At 45.7% G+C, this 22,392-nt stretch overlaps 2 protein-coding genes across 9 annotated transcripts in view; one reads left to right on the top strand and one right to left on the bottom strand.

Moving 5' to 3' along the window:
- The window catches only part of LOC144943677 (voltage-dependent L-type calcium channel subunit alpha-1D-like), an 86,734-nt gene extending 82,530 nt beyond the window's left edge, over window positions 1–4,204 (bottom strand). For both annotated transcript variants that reach the window (XM_078871383.1, XM_078871384.1), the window contains exons 1-2: window positions 3,804–4,204; window positions 2,124–2,229 (exon numbers count right to left, since the gene is read on the bottom strand). In XM_078871383.1, coding sequence (XP_078727509.1) covers window positions 2,124–2,229; window positions 3,804–3,997 — 300 coding nt within the window. In that variant the 5' untranslated portion in view covers window positions 3,998–4,204. The remainder of the gene's footprint in view (window positions 1–2,123; window positions 2,230–3,803) is intronic.
- Window positions 4,205–16,589: 12,385 nt separating this feature from the next.
- The window catches only part of LOC144943670 (protein bicaudal D homolog 2-like), a 56,178-nt gene continuing 50,375 nt past the window's right edge, over window positions 16,590–22,392 (top strand). For all 7 annotated transcript variants that reach the window (XM_078871371.1, XM_078871374.1, XM_078871372.1 and 4 more), the window contains exon 1: window positions 16,590–17,038. In XM_078871371.1, the coding sequence (XP_078727497.1) occupies window positions 16,835–17,038 (204 nt within the window). In that variant the 5' untranslated portion in view covers window positions 16,590–16,834. The remainder of the gene's footprint in view (window positions 17,039–22,392) is intronic.

Genomic DNA, 22,392 nt, shown 5'->3' with positions numbered 1-22,392 from the left:
TTGTGCTTGTGCATCCATTGGCAAGGGCTACGGTTGGAGATTCCAGTAAGCATGTTAGTAGTAAAGGTCTGAGTTCCCATTCGGATTATCGTTAAGGGTTCGTGTTATTATTTGGGGTTTGAGTTTGTGTACTGATCTTTTGTTAAGGGCTTAGTTCAGGAGTTTGTTCATATTTATCCCGAGCGATTACTATTGCATCATCATTTGAAAAAAAAATTCCTTGCAACAAATACGCATTGAGTTCAAACGGAAGAAGTTCATCCGACGTATAACACTGTGTAACTAAAAAACTAATTTTGTTCCTGGGTAGTGTTATTTCCTAATTGTTTATGCCTCAAAAGTACATAAAATGGCTATTATTCCCCACAAACTTTGCTTTTGTGACCAGGACAGTGATATGTTTAAATGTACCTATTTTCAATGATAAAACGCGGTGTGCATTTGTGTCATTCGTTCACATAAAGTCCTGGTCATAAAAGCAAAGTTTGTGGGGAATAATAGCCATTTTCTATACTTTTTAGGCAAAAGCAATTAAAAAAGAACGCTTACTACCCAGGGACAAAAATCGTGTTACATAGTTTAATAGACAGCGACATCGAAGAGGCGGAAGTAACGAATATAGAAGACTGACCTCGGTTCATTTCGAATTTCGAAAACTTTTCAACTTGTGCTCCGATTAGTGTGGAATAATTTTGCCAGTATATTCTTTAAATCCGAGAGAATGAAAAAAACCCCTCACAATACGTATATCCTTAGCATTTTAAGACGTGAAAAAAAAGCCAATTACTGGTAGGGATGAGTGTTCGGTGAGTACACACGCCACATCTGCCTCTCATTTTCCGTCACAGAACACGAGGAGGTTCGCTACTCGTTACGTTTTGACAATTACCCCTCCCCCACCTCCCCACACAGTTCAATTCCCTACTGGGGCGCTGTGAATGAAGAGAAAGGCTTCCCAATTGGGCCTCGGGATAAATCATGAAGCGAAACGAATGAAGGTGACGCCTACGACGAGTTCCCTAAACCTAAACAACTGGCGCGACCGCGTGTCGGAGGGTCTGCAAATAAACAAACAAACAAAAACGAGCACCCAGCACAGAGGGCGTTGTGTGTGCATCCAGGACAGCGAGCTCGTGAAAGGCTGCCCGCGACGATCAACACGATGCAATATAGGGGGTGGACGCGGGGGCAGGGTGGGATGACTTTTGGAAGGGCGAACAGTCACCACATCAACAATGAGGCGAACCAAGGAACGTGATTAATCAGTCCGCACTGCTGCCCCCCCCGCCGCTCCCGCCCGCTACGTAAGACGCGGTTCGATAACACCGCGGTCATCATTGAGCACAAAATAAACGGGTGGAACAAAAAAACTGGGAAGTGCTCAAATAAGGGGAGAAAGATGACGCTTTGGGATGACTGTTGAGGGCACAGAATGAGGAACGCGCGGCTCGGGAGAACATAGAAACGCAGGTCAATGGCATCGTTCGAACTGACAAGACAATGAAGCGAGTGGGCTTTGGGCAGGAAACGTCACGGCTAGAAGGGACGATGGTCAAGAGGAATGACGGGATTGAGGGCCGAGGAACGGATTGCTTTCTGAGAAGCTTTCGTTCAGCAGTAGATTGACCGTGGCTGATGATGACTTTTTTTAAAAATCCTTTATATTAAGTTCGCTTGCTTGCTTAGGACCGTGGAAATATTTCGGTCGTTTTTTAACCCACTTCCCGTGATCCAATCGAGCTGACATTTTGCACACAGACTCGTTGTGGGTGACAATTAATGTTCGTGAAAATTTTTTTTCCAAAATTTTACACTTTTTAGGACAAAAATATTATATTTAATTACCAATTGCTTAATGCTGCCATGTAATCATCTGACCCATAGGTGGCAGCCATCTCAAGCCAGAGGACGAGAGGACTCTAGCCGCCACGCATATAAAGGATGTATAGTGAAAAACTTTGTTTTTACGGGTTATACTTGTTAATACTTAATATCGTCTCTCCCACTCACTCCCCTTTCTTCACCCCCCCCACCCCCCAATCACCTCTCCACGTCCAATATCTCTTACCGCCAGCCACCCACCCACCCCCTACTAGTGAAATGGTATAGTCGACGCCACTGACCAGTATGTGGTTGATCTTGTTGGTGTCGTCCTCCGCGTACGGGTGGTAGATGGCGAGCGCCACGCAGTTGGCGAATATCGTGATGAGGATGAGGATGTCGAAGGGCCCGCAGAGAGGAGAGGTCAAGGGAGCAACTCAAAACGTAAAACCATGACCTTATGACCTTTGATTTAAAGTTCATACTGTGGTCCAAATTCCAGTCCGCCTGTCCACGCGTTATGCGCGTGCGGACCTTGTTAATCCAATGCTGGATGAAGGCCTTCCCACGCCGTGCCGGTCGTGTGGCGGTTGTTTGACCATACTTCACCGCGCTGGTCGGTTCGGATTTGGTGACGGGTGGGTGCCCTGGGACCGGTTCAGATGTCGCTCGCCACTGATGTTAACCGTGGCCAGGAATCAAAACTCGGATCGCCAGGATTCACAGCGCAGTGCGCCAACCATTGCACCACCGCTCTACCCCCGTCCACGTTTACCAAGCTTCAGTTCTCTGTAAAGTACAATTGCTCACTGTGTTGGCAGGGGAAAGCGAGTTTTAGGCAATGGGAGCAGCAGAGGAGAATGAGCGACCCCCCCAACCTACTGAGCGAATACTCTGACCGTGGTGGGTCGCGAGGACTGGAGTGTGTAAACCCCTGGACTGCAAGTAGACACGACCCAAAACTACTAATCGGCTCTTGCATGTAGCAGCTACACGCCCAGGCTGAGTGTCCTGGTGAGATAAGAGGCAAGTGCGAGTGATTGCAGGTCAGGGTGGTGAGTGTCCTATCCAAGTGTGTGTGTGTGGTTGTGTGTGGTGAGTGTCCTATCCAAGTGTGTGTGTGTGTGTGGTTGTGTGTGGTGAGTGTCCTATCCACGTGTGTGTGTGTGTGGTTGAGTGTGGTGAGTGTTCTATCCACGTGTGTGTGTGCGGCAGAGGTCGCAAACGGGTTTTGATTCCTTACCCGTACCCGTACCCGGCCGCACCAGGGTCGCAAATGGGTACCCGTACCCGGCCGGGTAGCCGGGTATCGGGTAGGGTACGGGTATCGGGTACCCGGTTGCGACCTCTGGTGTGTGGTTGAGTGTGGTGAGTGTTCTATCCAGGTGTGTGTGTGGTGAGTGTTCTACCCAAGTGTGTGTGTAGTTGAGTGTGGTGAGTGTTCTATCCACGTGTGTGTGTGGTGAGTGCAGGGTGAGTACGGTGAGTGTCTCGTCGAGACACAGTGGCGAGGTTACAGGTGGGCGTCCTGTCAACGTGTGGTGGTGAGTGTGCCGAGTGCGATGGGGACGTCCTGTCGAGGTTGCTAGTAGTGAGGGCGGGTGAGTGCCGGTGAGTTTCGGTTTTCTGTTGATGAGCCAAAGTGAGTGCGGTGAGTGAGTGACAGCGAGCACAGAGGGGTGACAGACGAGTGCGTGGTGAGTGTGTGGTGAATGTGTGGTGAGTGTGTGGTGAATGTGTGGTGAGTGTGTGGTGGCTGTGTATTAGATGTCCGTGGTGAGTGTGTGGTGAGCAGTGGTCCGGTTAAAGCTGAGAGTGTCGGTTGTTGGTTGCGGCAAAGTTGAGCCCCCCGTCGTTGTGGCGACGGGGATCAGTGTTGGTGAGTAGTCGCAGGTGAGTGTTAACATCTGAGTAGGGGGGGTGAGGAGAGACGTGGTGGTGGGTGATGGTGAGTTTGCAACGACGTCCCCCCGCACGGATACTTCCACTCGACGAGGTTGATGCAGGCCTTGCGGATGGGATTGCTGAGCGTGAGGCAGAACAGGGCCCTCGGTGGCCTGATGTCCTGCTGGACCTTCTTCTTCTTGAGCTCCTGCCGCCTGCGGAGGAACGCCTCCGTGTCCACCTCCACCTCGACCGCCTCGATCACCCCGTCCGCGTACATCTTCTCGGCCATTCTGACCACCCCCACTCGTTTCTTACTCACCCAGGGCGCAAACCACAGAATTTATAAAAAAAAAAAATAAAGGCGATGAATCCCTCTGTCCGACGGTGGATGGCGGAGGCTCGGTGAGGCGCGGCTCCCACCCCCCACTCCTCCTCCTCCTCCACGCGGCCCGGGCTGCTTGCTGGGGTTGCCGCGGGGGTGTCGTCGCTGGACTGGGAGGGGGGGGAAGGAGGTTCGGGGGTTTGGGTGTCCGGGTGTTCAAGTTGGAGCCGTGGAAAGGAGGGGAGGGGAGGTTAGGGGGTCGATCTGGCTGGGTGATGTTCCCTTGCTCGTTGTCAGCCCCATTGGTCGCTATAAAAAGCACTCTCACGAGGGGGTTGGTGGTGGTGGTGGTAGTGGTGGTGGGGGAGGAGGTTCTCCCCACCGCTCATAGTTTGCCTTCTGGCTCGTGGTCAGCTGTGAATTATTGATGCCGTGACGAGGTGGACAGGCGTGTGTGGGTTAGGGGCCGTCCATAAATGACGTCACGCACCTAGGGGGGGGGGGGGTTGAGAAATGTGACGGCACATCAAAATGCGCAACCTTAAATAAATATCGACAACACGTTCTACGTAATTAAATCGACTTTTTAATAAATATTTTCTCCTACAACATCAGAGTGCAGCGCCACATTAAATACGCACTACAATGACAATAGTTTAACGCGATTTGAAGCATGTTATATATATATATTTTTGGGAGGGGGGGTGGCAGAGCTTTGTGACGTCATATTTGAGGGGGGGGGTCTGACTTTTTGTGACGCCGTGTGACGAGGGGGGGTCAAAAATCGTCCAAAATCGCGTGACGTCATTTATGGACGGCCCCTTATTAGAATCGTAGGCAGATACGGCCAGTGGCGTTATCGGTTGCAGCGTCGGTGTGAGCGAACGGTGGTTAGGGTAACAACTAATGTAATGTTGGAAGTTTTGAAGTGTTATGAAATTATCGTTTTGTTTTAGTAGCAGCAGCATCATCAATAGCAGCAGTAGTATTATCGTCAACGGTAGCAACAGTGGCAACATAATTATGTATCAGTAGCAGCAACAGCATCATCACTTACAGCATCATCAGTAGCAGCAGTAGTATTAATTTTCATCAACGATAGCAACAGTATCAGTAGCAACATAATTATGTATCAGTAGCAGCAACAACATCATCACCAACATCATCAGCAGCAACAGCATCAGCAGCAGCAGCAGTCGCATCTGATACTTGTTTGTGCGTGACTGACATTGTTGTACAAATTATTTAAAGAACGTAATCGCGTGTAAATTAATCGGCTTACAGCACCATGGTCAATCCACTGCTGGATGAAGGCCTCCCCATGGCCGTGTCAATCATGACTCGGTGCGGGTTTGGTGATAGTTGCTGCGGCGATCCAGGTCCGGCAAAGGGAGATCATCATCACTCGCCGCTGGTATTAGCCGTGGCTGGGAATCAAACTCAGGTGGCATTTCAGTTTAATTTACTTGGTATAGCCCTGTGAGCCATTCGGCTCTTGAATCGTTTGCAACCGCAACAAACAAAAAACAAAAACATGAACAAGAAAACATCTTAATGTGACAATGTGCAAACAGAAAATCCAAGAAAAGACAGCAAAATATTGCAGAATGGTCCGCAGTGCAGCGTGTCAACCACTGCGTCAGTGCTCCCCCGTGTAAATTAATTCAGCATTTTTGTTAATTACCTCCTGAGATTATATTTGTTAATTTGCCTGGTGGCGGTGGCGCACACGCCTGCGGAGGCGAGGGTTGGTGGTTCACTCCCCTTTCCCCGTGGGTGTCGAGTATGTGCCATCACCCTGTCTCGCCAGGAGAAGGCGGTAAAGCAACGTGTGTGCACTCCAGTGGACCTGATCCCTCTGTATGGGATAGAGTGTTGTTGTTGTTGTTGTTTTTTCCCCCGGGTGCTCCGGTTACGTCGCGCCAGTGAAACAGTCGTCGATTGTGCAGAAAACATCTTAATATATCTGGGATCGCAGAGCTTGGGCATAATTGTCGACAACCCCGGCTCGTCGCGTGCGTGCCTTCCTGCGTGTCGTCCTCTGAGTCGTTCTCTCTCTCTACGACAATAAATCTAGGAGCAAACCTGGAAAAGCAGTTGCGAGCAGCAACATCATCAATACCAGCTAACATCACACGCCTCACCAAAGAGAAGCGATTCCAGCCATCGCATTAGGGGTGAGTTAATTCAATGTTTGACCAAATATAACGGGCTAATTTTTAAGTTGATAATTTTGTATGGCCCGCGAATGATGTAAAAATATCCAAATGGCCCTTGGCAGAAAAAAAGGTTCCCCACCCCTGGTCTACGAGATAGAGTGAATAACCTGCACGGCGAGTCACAAGTTAAAATTATTATCATCGTTATTACAAATAAGTGTCTCCAGTAGTTGAGATCTGGGAACACACACTCTCGAGATATGTGGAGCATGACCAATGCTGTCGTGTTCAAAAGTGAGCACATTGGCTAGTGATGTTGCCACTTAGTTGACCGTGGTGCACAAGCACAAACAAATTCAAACGCCACGTTCCCTGTCAATAACACTGGCGCTAAACGGAAAAAATAGGCGACATTTCGTTTACGTGCTAGGAAGGGCCATTGCGCTAAACGTTGCCTTTTATACATATATTTTTTTCTTTTCTAGGTTGCAGTGTTATTAACGAATGTGTTGAGTTTATTATCACGAGAATTGCCCGCTTTATTCTCGCTGCTATGGAGGGCTTCTCGCCCCCACCACTGATGTCCCCTTTCCTCCCCCCCCATGTGTGCAGATACTACTGACAATAGTAGTCTAGTAGTATCTACTGACTCTACAGTAGTATCTACTGACTCTATAGTAGTATCTACTGACTCTATAGTAGATATTACTGACTCTATAGTAGTATAGTAGTATCTACTGACTCTATAGTAGTATCTACTGACTCTACAGTAGATATTACTGACTCTATAGTAGTATAGTAGTATCTACTGACTCTACAGTAGTATCTACTGACTCTATAGTAGATATTACTGACTCTATAGTAGTATAGTAGTATCTACTGACTCTATAATAGTATCTACTGACTCTACAGTATATACTACTGACTCTATAGTAGTATCTACTGGCTCTATAGTAGTATCTACTGACTTTACAGTCGATACTACTGAGTCTATAGTAGACACTACTGACTCTACAGTAAATACTACTGACTATAATAGTATCTACTGACTCTGCAGTAGTATCTACTGACTCTATAGTAGTATCTACTGACTCTATAGTAGATGCTACCAACTCTATAGTAGCAGAGTAGTATCTACTAACTCTATAGTAGTATCTACTGACTTTATTGTATGTAGAGTGTGTAGGCATATATGTCTACAAAATACATTTCTTTTTTTTGGGGGGGGGGGGGGGTTAGGTCGACAATTTTTGGGAACCTGTTGGATCGACTTTCTACCCCCACATCTGGAGGGCGGAGGGGCGTCCACTTTCTATAACTTTTTGATTCAGGCCTTCTGAAAGTTAATTATTTGGTTGACGGACAAACGGAACGCCGGGCTTTTGTAGTAACTATGTTGAGCCACCAGGCGTCGCCAAAGGATATGTTACTGCAATGGAGTCATATTTACTGATAAATTTTGCCCGAAATTCCACCTATTATTATATTCTCCCCCTTTTAAGGTCACACACAATGTTAGTGACGAATGTGTTGACTTTTATTTATTATTATACCTACTGTAAACATGTATCTGATTTTAACAGCAATGTAACATAGGTATCAACCTGAAAGAGATGGATCAATGAAATAAACTCGTGTGCAGGTGCTATAGGTGTGGATTATTACATGGCAGGATCGTCAGCAACGGCACATGCGTAGGGGTGCCTTCATTCAGCAGTGGATTGACCATGGCCGATGATGATGCTATTCAACGGGTTAACCCACGACTGTCTGTCTTTCCGATTTCACCAATTTACCTCCTTTCAAATACCCAGTTAAGCATGGAATGTTTCCCTAACGTTGGGCAAATATTGTCCCAAAGTTGGACCAACAGTTCCAACCACATGCCTCCGTCCCAATGTTGGATGTTTTCTGAGTACATGTTAAGTCGTTAAATGCTACACGTGCTTAATGATTGTGAGACACATACCACCTGCTAAATAATGCCTGATTTGTGTTTGTAATAATTAAAATCGTTAGTTAGTGCACGTTATTATTCAGTGGCTTAATGTTGCTAAATGTATGAATACTTTGATGACAATCTTATAGCCTCCATCAACAAACATAAATGTGTGAAAACCACACATCTGATGATGATTGCTTGTGTTGCTATCGAAACGTTGTGAGAATTGTATTGTTTTATTTGTATTATTTCCCTTCTACGTGACACTCCGAAAGAACCAAGAATATAAATTCCTGCAGTCACGAAGCTTTAAATCGAAACATAAACGTGTTTAGCCATACTTCACCACGATGGTCAGTGCAGGTTTGGTTACGTTTTGTAACGGTGGTGGGTCGATAGTTAGCACACTAAGCAATGAACACTTGCAAGCTGAGTTCGATTTTCGGCCAGGGCCAAAATCAGTTGCGAGTGGTATCTGAATCGGTCTTTGATATCTGAATTGGTTGTGACTGGTATCTGCGGTGCTACGATGTGGTGGGCAGTAGAAGAAAGTCCAGCAAAAATATATTGTTGTACTGTACTACTACACTTCCAGGTCTATGTCCCCTGCCTTCAAATAAACGCAGACCAGTGTAGTGGAAGTGTTGTAAAAAAAAAAACCCATGGCTGATACGACATGGTGAGGCATTTATCCAAAAATGAAATGACATAGGACAAAAAAATATAAATATATATATTTTATATATATATATCTTCCACATATAAATGTATAGTTGTCATCGGATAGGCTGACAGTGTATAAAATTAAATTGATTTCTTGCAGGCAGAGAATCAAACACTGATGTTGCCTGAACTTGAATTAAATGAACAGTGCCAACAAATCTTTTTTTTGTGCCAGGTTTCAATTTTAGTTGGGTCATATTTCTGGCTTGGGCTTATCCGTGAAAAATCCTTGGCTTTGATTAATTGTGCCTGCTGTGTCTGTGCTGCCGCTGGGAACACACCGTGGCTTTCCACAGGAGTCTGAAACAAACCCAAAAAACCTATTTATTTTTTGTTCCATCTTCAAAGTGGAAAAACGCATTGCCACATACAATAACACTCTTTCGATTCATCATCAGCAGCCGTTATCTATTCACTGCTGCATGAAGGCCTCCCCAAGCCGTCGCCATCTCCCAAGGTCATGTGATGCATTCTGTTTCTTGCACATGAGTTAAATTCCATGTTCTCTCAGGTGTGATCCCTCCTTTAGTTGCCATGCCATCATTTGTCTTAACCTCCAGCCAATCATCTCTCCAAGCAACGTGTCCTGAAAAAGCTCAACCTCCATTTTCTGAAATATGTCCTGAACACTCATATATTCTGTGATGCACGTGTTCCTCTTTTGTGTTTCACATTAATGACGGGCATATGTACGTCTATCCATGCTTCTTTGCAGCCTATTCAATTTTGGCTCAATGATCCATATGTCATAGGCACATTGATACGTTGATTTTCATTGCTAAAGTAGTTTTTTTTTCCCGAAACCACTCCAACCTGCTTTCGCCCGCCTCACTATTTCATTTTTAAAATGTTTAATTCTGGTCTGCCTTAAATAACCGCCCAAGGTATTCCTCCTCTGATTTGTTTTTTTACAGTTTCATTTGCCAATGCAGATGCAAATTTCCAAGGCATACAACAGTCAGCGAGGTTAAATTGCTGTAGGTAGGATCATAACTTACACAAATTAGTAAGCAAAACGCATTATTTAAGAGGCAATCTAATACCCGTACAATTCAATGTGTTATGAATGTACGAGCCCCGCTCCTGCGTAGGTTTTCGCGGTCGTGCTGTACAACTCTCCGATTTGTTTTTGAGTCATACCACAGATTATCCGGCACAGCGTCTGACGTTTCGCTCCCAACATCGTAGGGTGAACAGCAGCATAGAACAACGTGCGAAAAGCCCATCAGAGAATATTATTTCACATCTGTTTTAAGAACATTAATATTATATTATTTATATTTCAAAATGTAAACCATGTGGGGAGCCCATTGAGACAACCCGTATTTCTTTACAAGATGGACGAGGTGGAAAATTCCACTTTTATACCAGGAATCTCCATGAAGCTCTGGGTAATTTGAACACAAGTTCGCGAGAATGCTGTTTTGTGTTATGTTATGTTATTGGCTGGAGTAATACTGGAAGTGCCACGTAAATTTCACATCCACAGTGCGGCACCGTAAAGCTAACCGGGGAGCTCACCAATTTTGTTTTGACAATACCATGTGGTGCAATCTGAATTTATAGAGCGTGTAGATGCGAACGCATTTCAAGACGCTGTACATAAGCGGCGAGCACAGTAACTTAATTGAGAGAGGTAGTCGGTCATAGGCAGAGGGAAAAGGGAAGTGGAAAGCGCATTATGGAAACGAGAGCAGTTAATGAGATTTGAATGTAGGCTGTGAATGGAGAGCGTGTGAAGGGAGAAGAGTGAGTTGAGAGGGGAAAAGCAGTCAAGGAGCAAATCCATGGAGGATCGTCGAGATGGTGTGATTTTGAAATTGATCTGGGCTTGGATCGTGAGCTAGTGGAGGGACATGAGTATTGGTGTGACGTGGTCAGGTTTATGGGTTCAAGTGATAAGTCTGGCAGCCGCATTTTGGATCGTCCGGATATTAAAGACGAGATATTTGCGTAGGTAGGCCGGAGAAGAGAGTTGCAGTTGAGAATAAGGGTTTCCCCTTTTTTCTGGCAACAAAACAGCTGTGTTAAGTTGTTAAAACACCAAACTGAAACCTTTTACAAGGAATCATGTCTGAATTAACCACAATACTTGTGGTCAGAATGCAAAGAAACTATAGGCTCGAATGAAAACTGTCTCTGGTGTGGACCAATCAGTTTCAAAGACAATGCATATATTTTATCAGATGTTTTTGTTTGCATTCTGACCACAAGTATTGTGGTTAATGCAGACATGATTCCTTATAAAAGATTTAAGTTTTGTGTTTTAACAACTTTACACCTGTTTTGTGGCCAGAAAAAAGGGGAAAACCCTATTCTCATATTTTGGTACTGGCAAGGAGGTCCCATGCTAGAGTTGCAGTTGTCGAGTCTGAATGTGATGAAAGGCATGGATGAGGGTCTCAGCGGTAGCTGGGTAAAGAAAGTGTATGCTGATGACGTTGCCCGGATAGAGACAGGAGAGAGCGAGAGCTTTGGGGGTAGACTCATGAACTGGAGTCTTTAATGAGAGTGGACTAGTTTTTGATGATGACTGCTTCAGTTTTGGGAACTATGAGATTACGTTTTCACTATTCCGAGATGAGACTTTCACGGCAAGATGCGAGAGTGAAATCACCCAGTAAACACACAACTTGTAACTTTCTGACCCGCCCCTACCTGGACATCTGAGAAAAACAGCTTCATAGCTCATCGGATTTCTCCAGGATAAATACAGATCCTGATGTGGTTGGAAACCGTTGACCCAACCTCCCATGTTTACTTCGTAAGTGGGCGTCTCTAGAGTCAATGTTATATGGAGCAGACAGACCCTTTTGCCAATCTACTGCTGGATGAGGGGCTCCCCACGACTGATTTGACCTTGCTGGTCTGTGCGGGTCAGTGAAGGTTGGAAGCAACCAGATAACTATGCAGTCACACGGTCCACAAGGTCATTCATTTACAAGTTGAATTTATTAGGTATAGCCCTGTGAGCCATGCGGCTTTTGACTCGGGTGCAACCGCAGCAAACAAAGAACATGAACAAAGAACATCTTAAAGTGACGACGCGCAACAGAAACATCCAATGGTCGTCAAAATATCAGCCTTTTAGCGCTGATTTTTTTTTGCTTTGGTCCCAAGTTTTAAGCAACTCGTTTACATTTGGCCGGTGTTCTATCGGAATTTTTTCCTGTACATTGTAGCAACTGTTATCATTTAATTGCGATTCTGTTATCATTTTATAGCGTCTTTTACGGGTTATCCTCCGTTACAGACGGGACACACGTGAGCAGTCTTAACAATTTCGACTTTAGTTGAAAAGTGTTAATAACATGAACACGTGGACTTTCCCGAACAATCTTCCCAGTTTAACACGTAGGCTTTCGCGACCATTATTATGAACAATCTTCCCGCCAAACGAAAGAAGAAGCATTACGGGGCCGTCCATAAATGACGTCACGCACTTGGGGGGGGGGTCAGACATTTGTGACGAGGGGGGGGGGGTTCCAATGGTGAGGGGGGGGTTTGAGAAATGTGACGTCACATCAAAATGCGCACATTTAAATAAATATAGAATTGTTATAACAACACTAATTGTTATAACAACACTCCTACAACATCAGAGTGCAGCGCCACATTAAATACGCACTACAATGACAATAGTTTAAAGCGATTTGAAGGATGTTTTATTTTCAAAATGGAAATATGGTTGGGGGGGGGGGCAGAGCTTTGTGACGTCATATTTGAAGGGGGGTCTGACTTTTTGTGACGCCATCTAACGAGGGGGGGGGGTCAAAAATCGTCCAAAATCGCGTGACGTCATTTATGGACGGCCCCTACACACAATTACATAAAAAGGCGCCTTAACATCCTTCCCTTTCCTTTGTCCAGCTCATTCTGACCACGTCACCTTCCTCACAAAACCCTTGGTAGTGGGAACCCACTGTTGACCTCATTCCAAATGAACTCGGTGGTGAGTTAATTTATAACGTGAATGTTTACGCCCCCGGTGTTTGGCATTCCTCACACAGCAAACAACGTGGACAAACATAACATTACATTGCCTAACGCACATAAGCGCGGCTCTCTCAATCGACGCCTGCTATTGGTCATCGCGAATAATGGGGCGGAGACGAAACTAGCACCAGCCAATCACTAGCGAGTTCTCTCGTCTGGCCCCGCCCATAAGATGGCCTGTATCCAATGGAAGCGTCCATCAGGAAGGAGCGTCGCCTAAGCGTTGTAGGTTTTTATTATTCAATATTTATTTTCTTGGTTCTTTCGGTAAAGTCACGTAGAATGGAAATAATAAAATAATAAAAATAAAACATAAAATAATTATGGAAATAATAAAATAATAAAAATAACCCGTTATAAATTAATTATTTTGTTCTTTTTCCCCTCTTATTTTATTATTTCCATTCTACGTGACTTTACCGAAAGAACCAAGAAGATGAATCCCTGCAGTCACGAAAGCTTTACATGGAAATTAAATATTTATTTATTTATACTGGAGGAATCCGATGAACTGCAAAGCTCTTTTTCATAGATGTCCCGTTGGGGCGGGTCATGAACGTTACAACAACAAACAATACAAAAATACGATATGAGTGCAAAGTATAGGAAAGGTAAACAAATCCCTTTTAAATATATATAAATATACACTGAACTCTTTTTTTTACCAGGTAAAGCCCACTGAGCTATTAACTTTATTTTTTATAAACGACCTTGGCCAAAAATGATAGCTCAACAAAGTGGTGTATCGTTACTGAGCCCAAGACGATGTCTCCTACAAACATCTGCCCCTCCACATAAAGAAATAAAAGTTTATTTTTCACATCCCAGCAGCCAACAAGCCCTATGTATACTTGCAGCGAGCATTAGCTCTAAACAAGCACAACTTTTGGGCCGGTTTCCACATTCAGTGTCTCATCAGCTGCAGTCAGGCTCGCTTGTGTCACTGGCTGGGGAAGCTGACAGAGGGGCCGTCCATAAATGACGTCACGCGATTTTGGACGATTTTTTACCCCCCCCCCCCTCGTCACACGGCGTCACAAAAAGTCAGACCCCCCCTCAAATATGACGTCACAAAGTTCTGCCACCCCCCCCCCCCCCAAAAAAACACATGCTTCAAATCGATTTCAACTATTGTCATTGTAGTGCGTATTTAATGTGGCGCTGCACTCTGATGTTGTAGGAGAAAACATTTATTAAAAAGTCTATTTAATTAAGTAGAACGTGCTGTCGATATTTATTTAAAGTTGTGCATTTTGATGTGACGTCACATTTCTCAACCCCCCCTCCCCCTCGTCACACATCGTCACAAATGTCTGACCCCCCCCCCACCCTAGGTGAGTGACGTCATTTATGGACGGCCCCAGACGTCTGAGTACAAGCACCCTCTTTGTGGGTCCAGTAAGATAAGTGAATGAGTTAAGAACCACATCTAACATAGTGGTGGCCCTTACCTACAACATCTGGTGAGCTGACAGATGTTTTATTTATTGCCAGATGTGTATATGCAAGAATTACTCGTCTATAATTGATACGAGTCCTTTGAGGTATGGGTTAGGACGCAAATCTAACAGAACGGGTGCTTACCTAGAAACACACCCGCATGCCTGTCAACCCCTTATCAGCGCCTAGCTTATTACAGACCAATTCAGACCTTCTAGATTTTAAGTTTTCGCTGTGGTGGTATCCACCTGATGAAGGACGCTTGTGTTGCGCCCGAAACGTCGTGATTTAATTTAGTTGTTTTCATTTTGTATTTTATTTTCACCTACGTGACTGTTACCGAAAGAACCAAAGAGTATAATTCAGACCTTATTGGGTCACTCCGTGCCCTTCTAAATCTCAACGTTCATTCAAACAAATGGACACGTTTTTTTTGCTCGTTTTGAAACGGATGTACGCCGTATGGACCTGAAAACTCAATTTCCATGTACAATAATAGGGTAAACCGTATGGGTTGACAGCTATTCACCGGGCAGCTCACCAGCATTGATTGAACCTGACTGCCGCTGATGAGGCACTGAATGTCGAAACCGGTTCAGTTGTTCTCGCCTTGAACCAATTGCTGCACTCACAACAAAGCCGTGTGGCTAATGGGGTATGTTAAACATAGATTTGAAGCTTTCGTGACTGCAAGGATTCATACTCTTAGTTCTTTCGGCAAAGTCACGTAGGTAAAAAATGAAATTCTTTTTTATAAATTTTTATTTCATTTTTTACCTACGTGAATTTACCGAAAGAACTAAGAGTATGTAAAACATTTTATTTTATTTTTATTTTACTTTTATTAATTTTAAATTTTTACCTACGTGACTTTACCGAAAAAACCTAAGAATATGTAAAACATGTTTTTACGTAAAGGGACAGATATATGAAGATGTAGGATTCATATTCTTGGTTCTTTCTTATTTCCCTTCTACGTGACTTTACCGAAAGAACCAAGACTATGAATCCCTGCAGTCACGAAAGCTTTAAATCAAGAGATATAGTATGAATGCTTATTTTTTTTACTTCTACAGTATTCTCCACAACTACGCTGATGATTTTTTAAATGTACGTTTTAAAATCCTGTCGACCGGAAGTGCCTGGGAGTGATGGTCGTGGTCTATACTGTCGAGTAATACAAAATAGTTGCCTTTAATAAGTAGGTCATTATTCATAACTCTATTAAACAAAAATGATCAGAATCTTTTCCCCAAATATGTTATTCTCATCAGACTCCATAGTGTAAAGAAGTGCAGTCTTTAACTCTGATTATATTTATCCACTCTGTCTGGGACCCATGTTAAGTGCTATTATGAAGACTTGCCCAAAACGTTGCCGATTATATATGTTTACTTTAAAGGGCGAGCAGTGTTACTGACGAACGTGTTGAGTGTATTTGTGTTCGTTGTGTCAACCTAACAGTATCTCCATGTAGAGTAATTCATACGACATGGGACCTCCTTTGCCAGTACCAAAAGATGAGAATAGGTTTTCCCCTTTTTCTGGCAACAAAACAGGTGTTGAGATGTTAAAACACCAAACTGAAACCTTTTACGAGGAATCATTTCTGCATTAACCACAATACTTGTGGTCAGAATGATAATATATGCATTGTCTGTTAAACTGATTGGTCCACACCAGAGACAGCTTTCTTTTGAGCCTCGTCTCAAACGGCGTTATTAGACCAGAGGACGCCAAAAGGCGAACAGCAACGGACGAGGCGGGTGGGGTAACGGACGCTGGTGGGTGGGGTAACGGTCGAGGTGGGCGGGGTAACGGACGCAGGTGGGCGGGGTAACGGTTGAGGTGGGCGGGGCAATGATCGAGGTGGGCGGGGTAACGGACGAGGTGGGCGGTGTAACGGACGCGGGTGGGCGGGGTAACGGTTGAGGTGGGCGAGGTAACGGACGCGGTGGGTGGTGTAACGGTTGAGGTGGGCGGGGCAATGATCGAGGTGGGCGGGGTAACGGATGAGGTGGGCGGGGTAACGGACGCGGGTGGGCGGGGTAACGGTTGAGGTGGGCGGGGCAATGATCGAGGTGGGCGGGGTAACGGACGAGGTGGGCGAGGTAACGGACGAGGTGGGCGGAGTAACGGGTGAGTTGGGCGGGGCAATGATCGAGGTGGGCGGGGAAACGAGCGAGGTGGGCGGTGTAACTGACTATATAGGCGGGGTCAGGGGCGAGGTGGGCGGGGTCAGGGGCGAGGTGGGCGGGGTCAGGGGCGAGGTGGGCGGGAGTAGCGGTGACTGGAGCCGGCTTCGCGGGAAATGGCGGCTGAATGCAACTGCGGCTCCGTGTTTCGAATGCAGCTGCCGGCTTGAAAACAAAACAGCATACAAATAGAACCGAATAAAATAAACAAAAATGTGCAAAGGCTCGAGGAAAAAATGCAGCGCGCAACGGCGTTAAAATCGGGTTCCTAAAAACGGCAAAAAAAATCATAAATTTTCTCGATTTCATTTCAACTGCTGGTGAAGGAGACGAACAACCGGCGGCCGGCATGGAGGCCGCGGACGAGGTGGAGACACTGCGGGCCGAGGTGACCCGGCTGAGCCGCGAGCTGTCCGAGGCGAGCCGGGAGAAGGTGCAGGCTGCCGAGTACGGGCTGGCCGTGCTGGAGGAGCGGCAGACGGTGCAGGCGAGATACGACGAGTTGGAGGCCGAGCACGAAGCCATCCGACACGAGCTGCTGCACCTGCAGGAGGTGCGTATGGGCTGGGGAGAGGGGTGGACGGCGGTGGGCTGAGGGGATCCGATAGCAGCATCGGCATCATGAGCAGCAGTCGAAGAATCTGCAGAATCAGATGCTGCGTCAGGCAGCGGTATCAGCAGCAGCAGCAACAGAATTGGCAGTAGCAGAATTATGAGCAGAAGCAATATCAGGCATCGCTATTAGAAGCATCAGCGGAATTGGCAGAAACGGCATCATCAGCAGTAACAGCAGTCCTAGAATCGACGGCAGCAGTCCGTAGCATCAGCAGTATCGGTCACATCTGAGTTATCATCGGGCAGCAGCAGAATCAGCAGCAGAATCAGCAGCAGAATCAGCAGCAGAATCAGCAGAATCAGCAGCAGAATCAGCAGCAGAATCAGCAGCAGAATCAGCAGCAGAATCAGCAGCAGAATCAGCAGCAGAATCAGCAGCAGAATCAGCAGCAGAATCAGCAGCAGAATCAGCAGCAGAATCAGCAGCAGAGTCAGTAGCAGAATTAGTAGCAGAATCAACAGTATAAGAAATTCACAGTAGCAGCAGCAGCAGCATTCACATAACATCAGGAACAGCAGCAGCATCATCAGTTTAATCATCAGGATCATCACCAGTTTAATCAGCAGCACAGTTCCAGTTGAAATGGGCACTGCAGTATTATCAGCATCACCATAAGCATTGGCATTAATGATTACCTTGAACAGCAGCAATATCATGAAGGGTCATTATCACAGATGGCCATCGTTATTAGCAGCAGCAGCAGCATCGTTATTGAACATCATCATCGGCAGGAGCAGTATCAACATAAGAAATTACCATTAATAATAATCAATAAGTGTAAGCGTGTTCCTGAATGACAATCGTTCATCATCAGCAGCAGCAGAACCTTTACCAATGACTCGTCAGCATCATCATAATTGACCATCATCATTACCATATACAGTACGCTGACTACAATCAGCAGCATTATAAAAAAAATACTTCGATCATCATAATCGGCATCAACATGGATTACCATCATCGTTATTATCGTCATGAGTAGCAGCATTAATGGACAACATGAATGACTCACCACCACTATAATCATGAACAGCAGCAGTACTTTGATCATCACTTTTATCATCATCAGCATGATGATCATGATAAGTATTAATCAGCTTTTTTATTGCTATTATCAGCACCAGTGGGAACAATCATAATCTTGATCATCAGTAACCCGGTGGTCATTATTAACAAATCATCAGCAGCAGCTTGATCATCATTCATATGATGGGTGATGATGATAATGATCAGCAGCATTATAAGCATCATCAGCATCCGGCACCATCATCAGTTATGTAATAAGCATCATCTTATAAACAAACCTCCCAAGTTATCAGGCACCATCATTAATTCAGCACCCATAATCAGTCCCCATGGCGCTCTCTGATTGGTATAATTGCCAATAGCCCAAATGTAAACTTTAGATATTTAAGTTAACGTTGATTTTTCTGAACTTTGTTCCAGCTGGAAAAGTCGCACGGGCCATAACAACCCACTGTTTTTTTTGCCTCCAATCGATACGCAATCATTCCTATTTAGCTGATTCTTCCTGTAATCCATGATTAAAATTTGGCCGGAATTGGTTTCCCGGTAGTGTAAAAGTTCATAAAGTTTTGGCCCTTTCTGCGGCTAATAATAGTTCTTACCCACATCCACCAGAATCATACTATTTATTCGCGTTTATCTGTGGATATTCAGGTTTGTGGGAGACGCCAACAAGAGGGTCCATAGTTGTCCTTTACATGGGCCAGACAGACCTTAGCTGAGTACCATTGACTAGATTCAGACAATACCAATGCAAATGTTTTTGAGCTGTTATGTAATCTCGTTTAAAATGTACATTTTAATTGTACATGTAATTTACATTTTAAATAGGTTTTCTCTTTTTTTGTATCCACCAAGGAGACGGAACAATGACATCAGCTCGTATGGGCTGATGTCATCGTTAAACATCTGCGAACCAACAGTCCCTAGATTGTTGCATCACGGGATATTGAGAGATGGTGGCAGCTTGGGGAGGGGCCTTCATCCAGCAGTGGATTGACCGTGGCTGATGATTAAACATTCTTTGGTGATGTTGCTGCGTTGGCACTGGTGCACAAGCACAATGTGTAACAACGAACACACCGCATTGGTCAGCAACACTGTGTGGCCTTAAAAGGAAAATACATAATAGGCGACATTTTGGCCAATGGCCCTTCATAGCACATGAAGAGAACGTACAGTCAAGGGTGGATAGTAAAGAGTTGGAGACTGCACTTTACCTCATTGAGCCTGATGAGAATTACTTTAAAAAAATGAAATGTCAGAATTTTAAAAAATGTAATTCTCATTTCTAATGGTGATTGCTTTGATTTGTTGAGGTTGATTGTCCCGCTATTTGCAGTATGCTTTTTTATGAGTCTGGTTATTTCTTCAAAAATGAACTGTAAGTCTCAACGTAATCGGACCTGGTTTAATATTTGCTGGAGCAGTTGCACAATGGTTAGTGCAATTGCGCTTCGAACCCCGATGCCTGAGTGTGATTGCAGCCCAGCTAACACCAGTGGCGAGTGATGTCTGAACCATTTCTGGCCACCTCACCTCTCCAAACTCGCACTGACCAGCGTGGTGAAGTATGGTCAAGTAACCCCCATGGCCAAAAGGCGTAGTGGGAAGACTTTCATCCATTCGTGATCTGTCAAAAAGAGCTTCATAGCTCATCGGATTCCTCCTGCTGAAAGATCCCGATGAAGAGCTGTGAATTGTAAAGCGTTACTCAGTTGATGAATCTGACTTTGGATGACTGCACACCCAATTAGCCTCTTATCGCATGAATTACACGTAAAAGTAAAAAAAACACCGGTGGGTGTGTTTAGTGGTGGCGGAGCGCTCTGCCGTGGCGCTACAAGGTGGCACGGACGTTTGTTCTTATCGAACGGAACCGTTAAGACAGCCGCCGAGAGCCCTCGCCGCGGCGATTGACGTCATGCTCGGCCAATGAGCGCGAGCGCGTTGCATCTGCGAACCAAGAGTTCCCAGGAAGGTGACTGGCACCTCCCGATTGTCTGGATTTGTGTACCCATTTATACTGCTATAGGCCAGAAGACTTAAGAAACTTTGCACCATTGTTTAAATGAAATGCGCACGATCGACAAATCCTGGCCTGGCAGCCAGCTAGCTACTCAATGTGTATAATTAACTTTTAGGAACAAAGGAACTTGCAGAGTTACAAATTCGTTTTAGGATGGTGTTGCATAGAAAGTTTGACCTGTAACAATTTTTCCATAAGCGGGAGAAACCCTGGGATATTCGACGGAACCTTGCACTGCTGGGCGGACAACAACAATAATTTGCTGTTCAGAAATCCATCCAGAAGCCTACTCTGTGTTGCCTACTCCAGGCATTGCCATGCTGTTCTTCCTTGAAGTGGCTGTTTAGTGTTTATAGTGTCTCAAGTGGGTGTGTGTGTGTGCACGTGCGCGTCTTACCTGGTCTGTCGCTCCGCACGAAGCTTCAGGTCTTCTCGGCCACGGTCATTCCCTCCCTTCTCTACGCTTGCAAAACGTGGACCCCCCTAATGGAGCAACTTCACCGGTTAGAAACATTTAGGCTGGCCTGCCTACGATCCATCCTGGGTATAACCAGGCTGTATTGTGTGAGGAGCTCACAAATCCTTCAAAGATCTGGGCAAAGTCCCATCGGTGAGCACTTCACGTGGCCTCAAGGTGCACATGGCCTGACACAAGCGTCGTGGTGACGTCACCGCCACTTAGTGGCGAATGGCGGTTGTTGTTGTGTCTTATCAGCGAAGACAAAGAATGGGGAGGGTGGCGCGGTAGTACTGTGGTTTTGACTGCACCACTTCTCATCTACTGGGCATCTGTGAGAAAGAGCTTTATTGCTCATCGGATTCCTCCAGTATAAATAAATATTGTGATTGTGAGTCAGCGCACTGCTACGAACGTGACGAACAAAGTTGGATTCTTGCTCGCAGTCAACATCGGTGACAAATATCTAAACAGGTCCTTGGTTTCCCCGAGGTCAACTCAGCCTTAATTTAGTACACTGGGGAGACAAATATGGCCAGATGTGGTATTTGCCATTCCGGGCTTCATAGGTGCTTGCTAATAGCACTTATCCAAACAGTCTGTTCAGGCTATTTTGTGTTATCAGCTGTCTCAACAGTTACATAGGCGTTGGCATTCACTCATCCCTGGCCAATCATTTGTGCATCCAGCCAAGGTGTGTGGCTCTATACAATCGGCCATTTATATTTCCAGCCCAATGTATGGGAGTTTCTCATTTGGCCAGCCATCTGTGTGCTAACCACAAATATGGCCATGCCATTTATATGCTAGCCGTCTTGTCCACATGTATATTAATGTGGCTACCCAACTATACCCTAGCCATTAATATGGCTTGCCATCTGTACGTCTAGCTGCTTGCATGGTTAGCCACTGGCTGCCCGTGCGCCTCGGCGAGCACTTGCATGGCTGGCCATTGCCTTTCCCTCCAAACAATCTGGCATCAGTGTGACAGGTCATACGCAGCACTCCTGACGAACAGTGTTTGTCCGGCCAGCTGCTCATGTGATGGGACTCACCCCCCCCATCATCCTCCTTTCCTCATGCTCGCCTTTGTGGTGGAGAGGAACCGCCCTTGCGCTATCCCATGAGTATTCTCGCCCATGGACGGAAGAACGGGCGTGTGGACGAGCGAGAGGGCGGGCGGGTGTGCGGGTGTGCTAGTGGGATCCGCCCAGGCCCCGTTAGCCGCTTTGTGTGTGCGTCACGGCCAAAAATACAACGGCGCGTTTGTGTCCGTGGATGCGTGGAGAATCAAAGATGGACGAGCAGAGGCTACCCCCTCCGCTATTATCTCGATGGCTTTAGGGTCACGGATACCGAGCGCGGATTCTGCTGGGACACGGAGGAGCCACAGTTTTTTCTCATTTTTATCCTGAGTTCCACAGTGGCCGTTTGTTAAGTGTTTGAGTTATTTTCTAAAGTTCACTTCCATTGGTTGTCATAACTCATCGTCAGCAAATCTGAGCTTGTTCATAATCTGAGATGATGACGACGATCACGAGGATGAAATAACGGAGCTGTGAACCTAGTGGCAGTGCCGGCACAGGGTTTTTGAAGCGCCAGTCCTCACGTCACACCTCCGTGCGGGATTTGGTGTTTCCCAGTCGGTGTTTGTGTGTGACTTGTCAGGTTAGAGTATATTTGACTGGGGAGGGGTGTTGGTCGATGAGGGATTGAAGGCGCACCATGACCATTAATACACGCGGAATCAGCGTCATCGCAACGAGCTCTGCAGTTGTA

The sequence above is a fragment of the Lampetra fluviatilis genome, chromosome 32 (genome assembly GCF_964198595.1).
Source record: "Lampetra fluviatilis chromosome 32, kcLamFluv1.1, whole genome shotgun sequence".
Classification (NCBI taxonomy): Eukaryota; Metazoa; Chordata; class Hyperoartia; order Petromyzontiformes; family Petromyzontidae; genus Lampetra; species Lampetra fluviatilis.
Note: the sequence above shows the minus strand (reverse complement) of the source record. Positions and strands in the feature narration are given on the sequence as shown.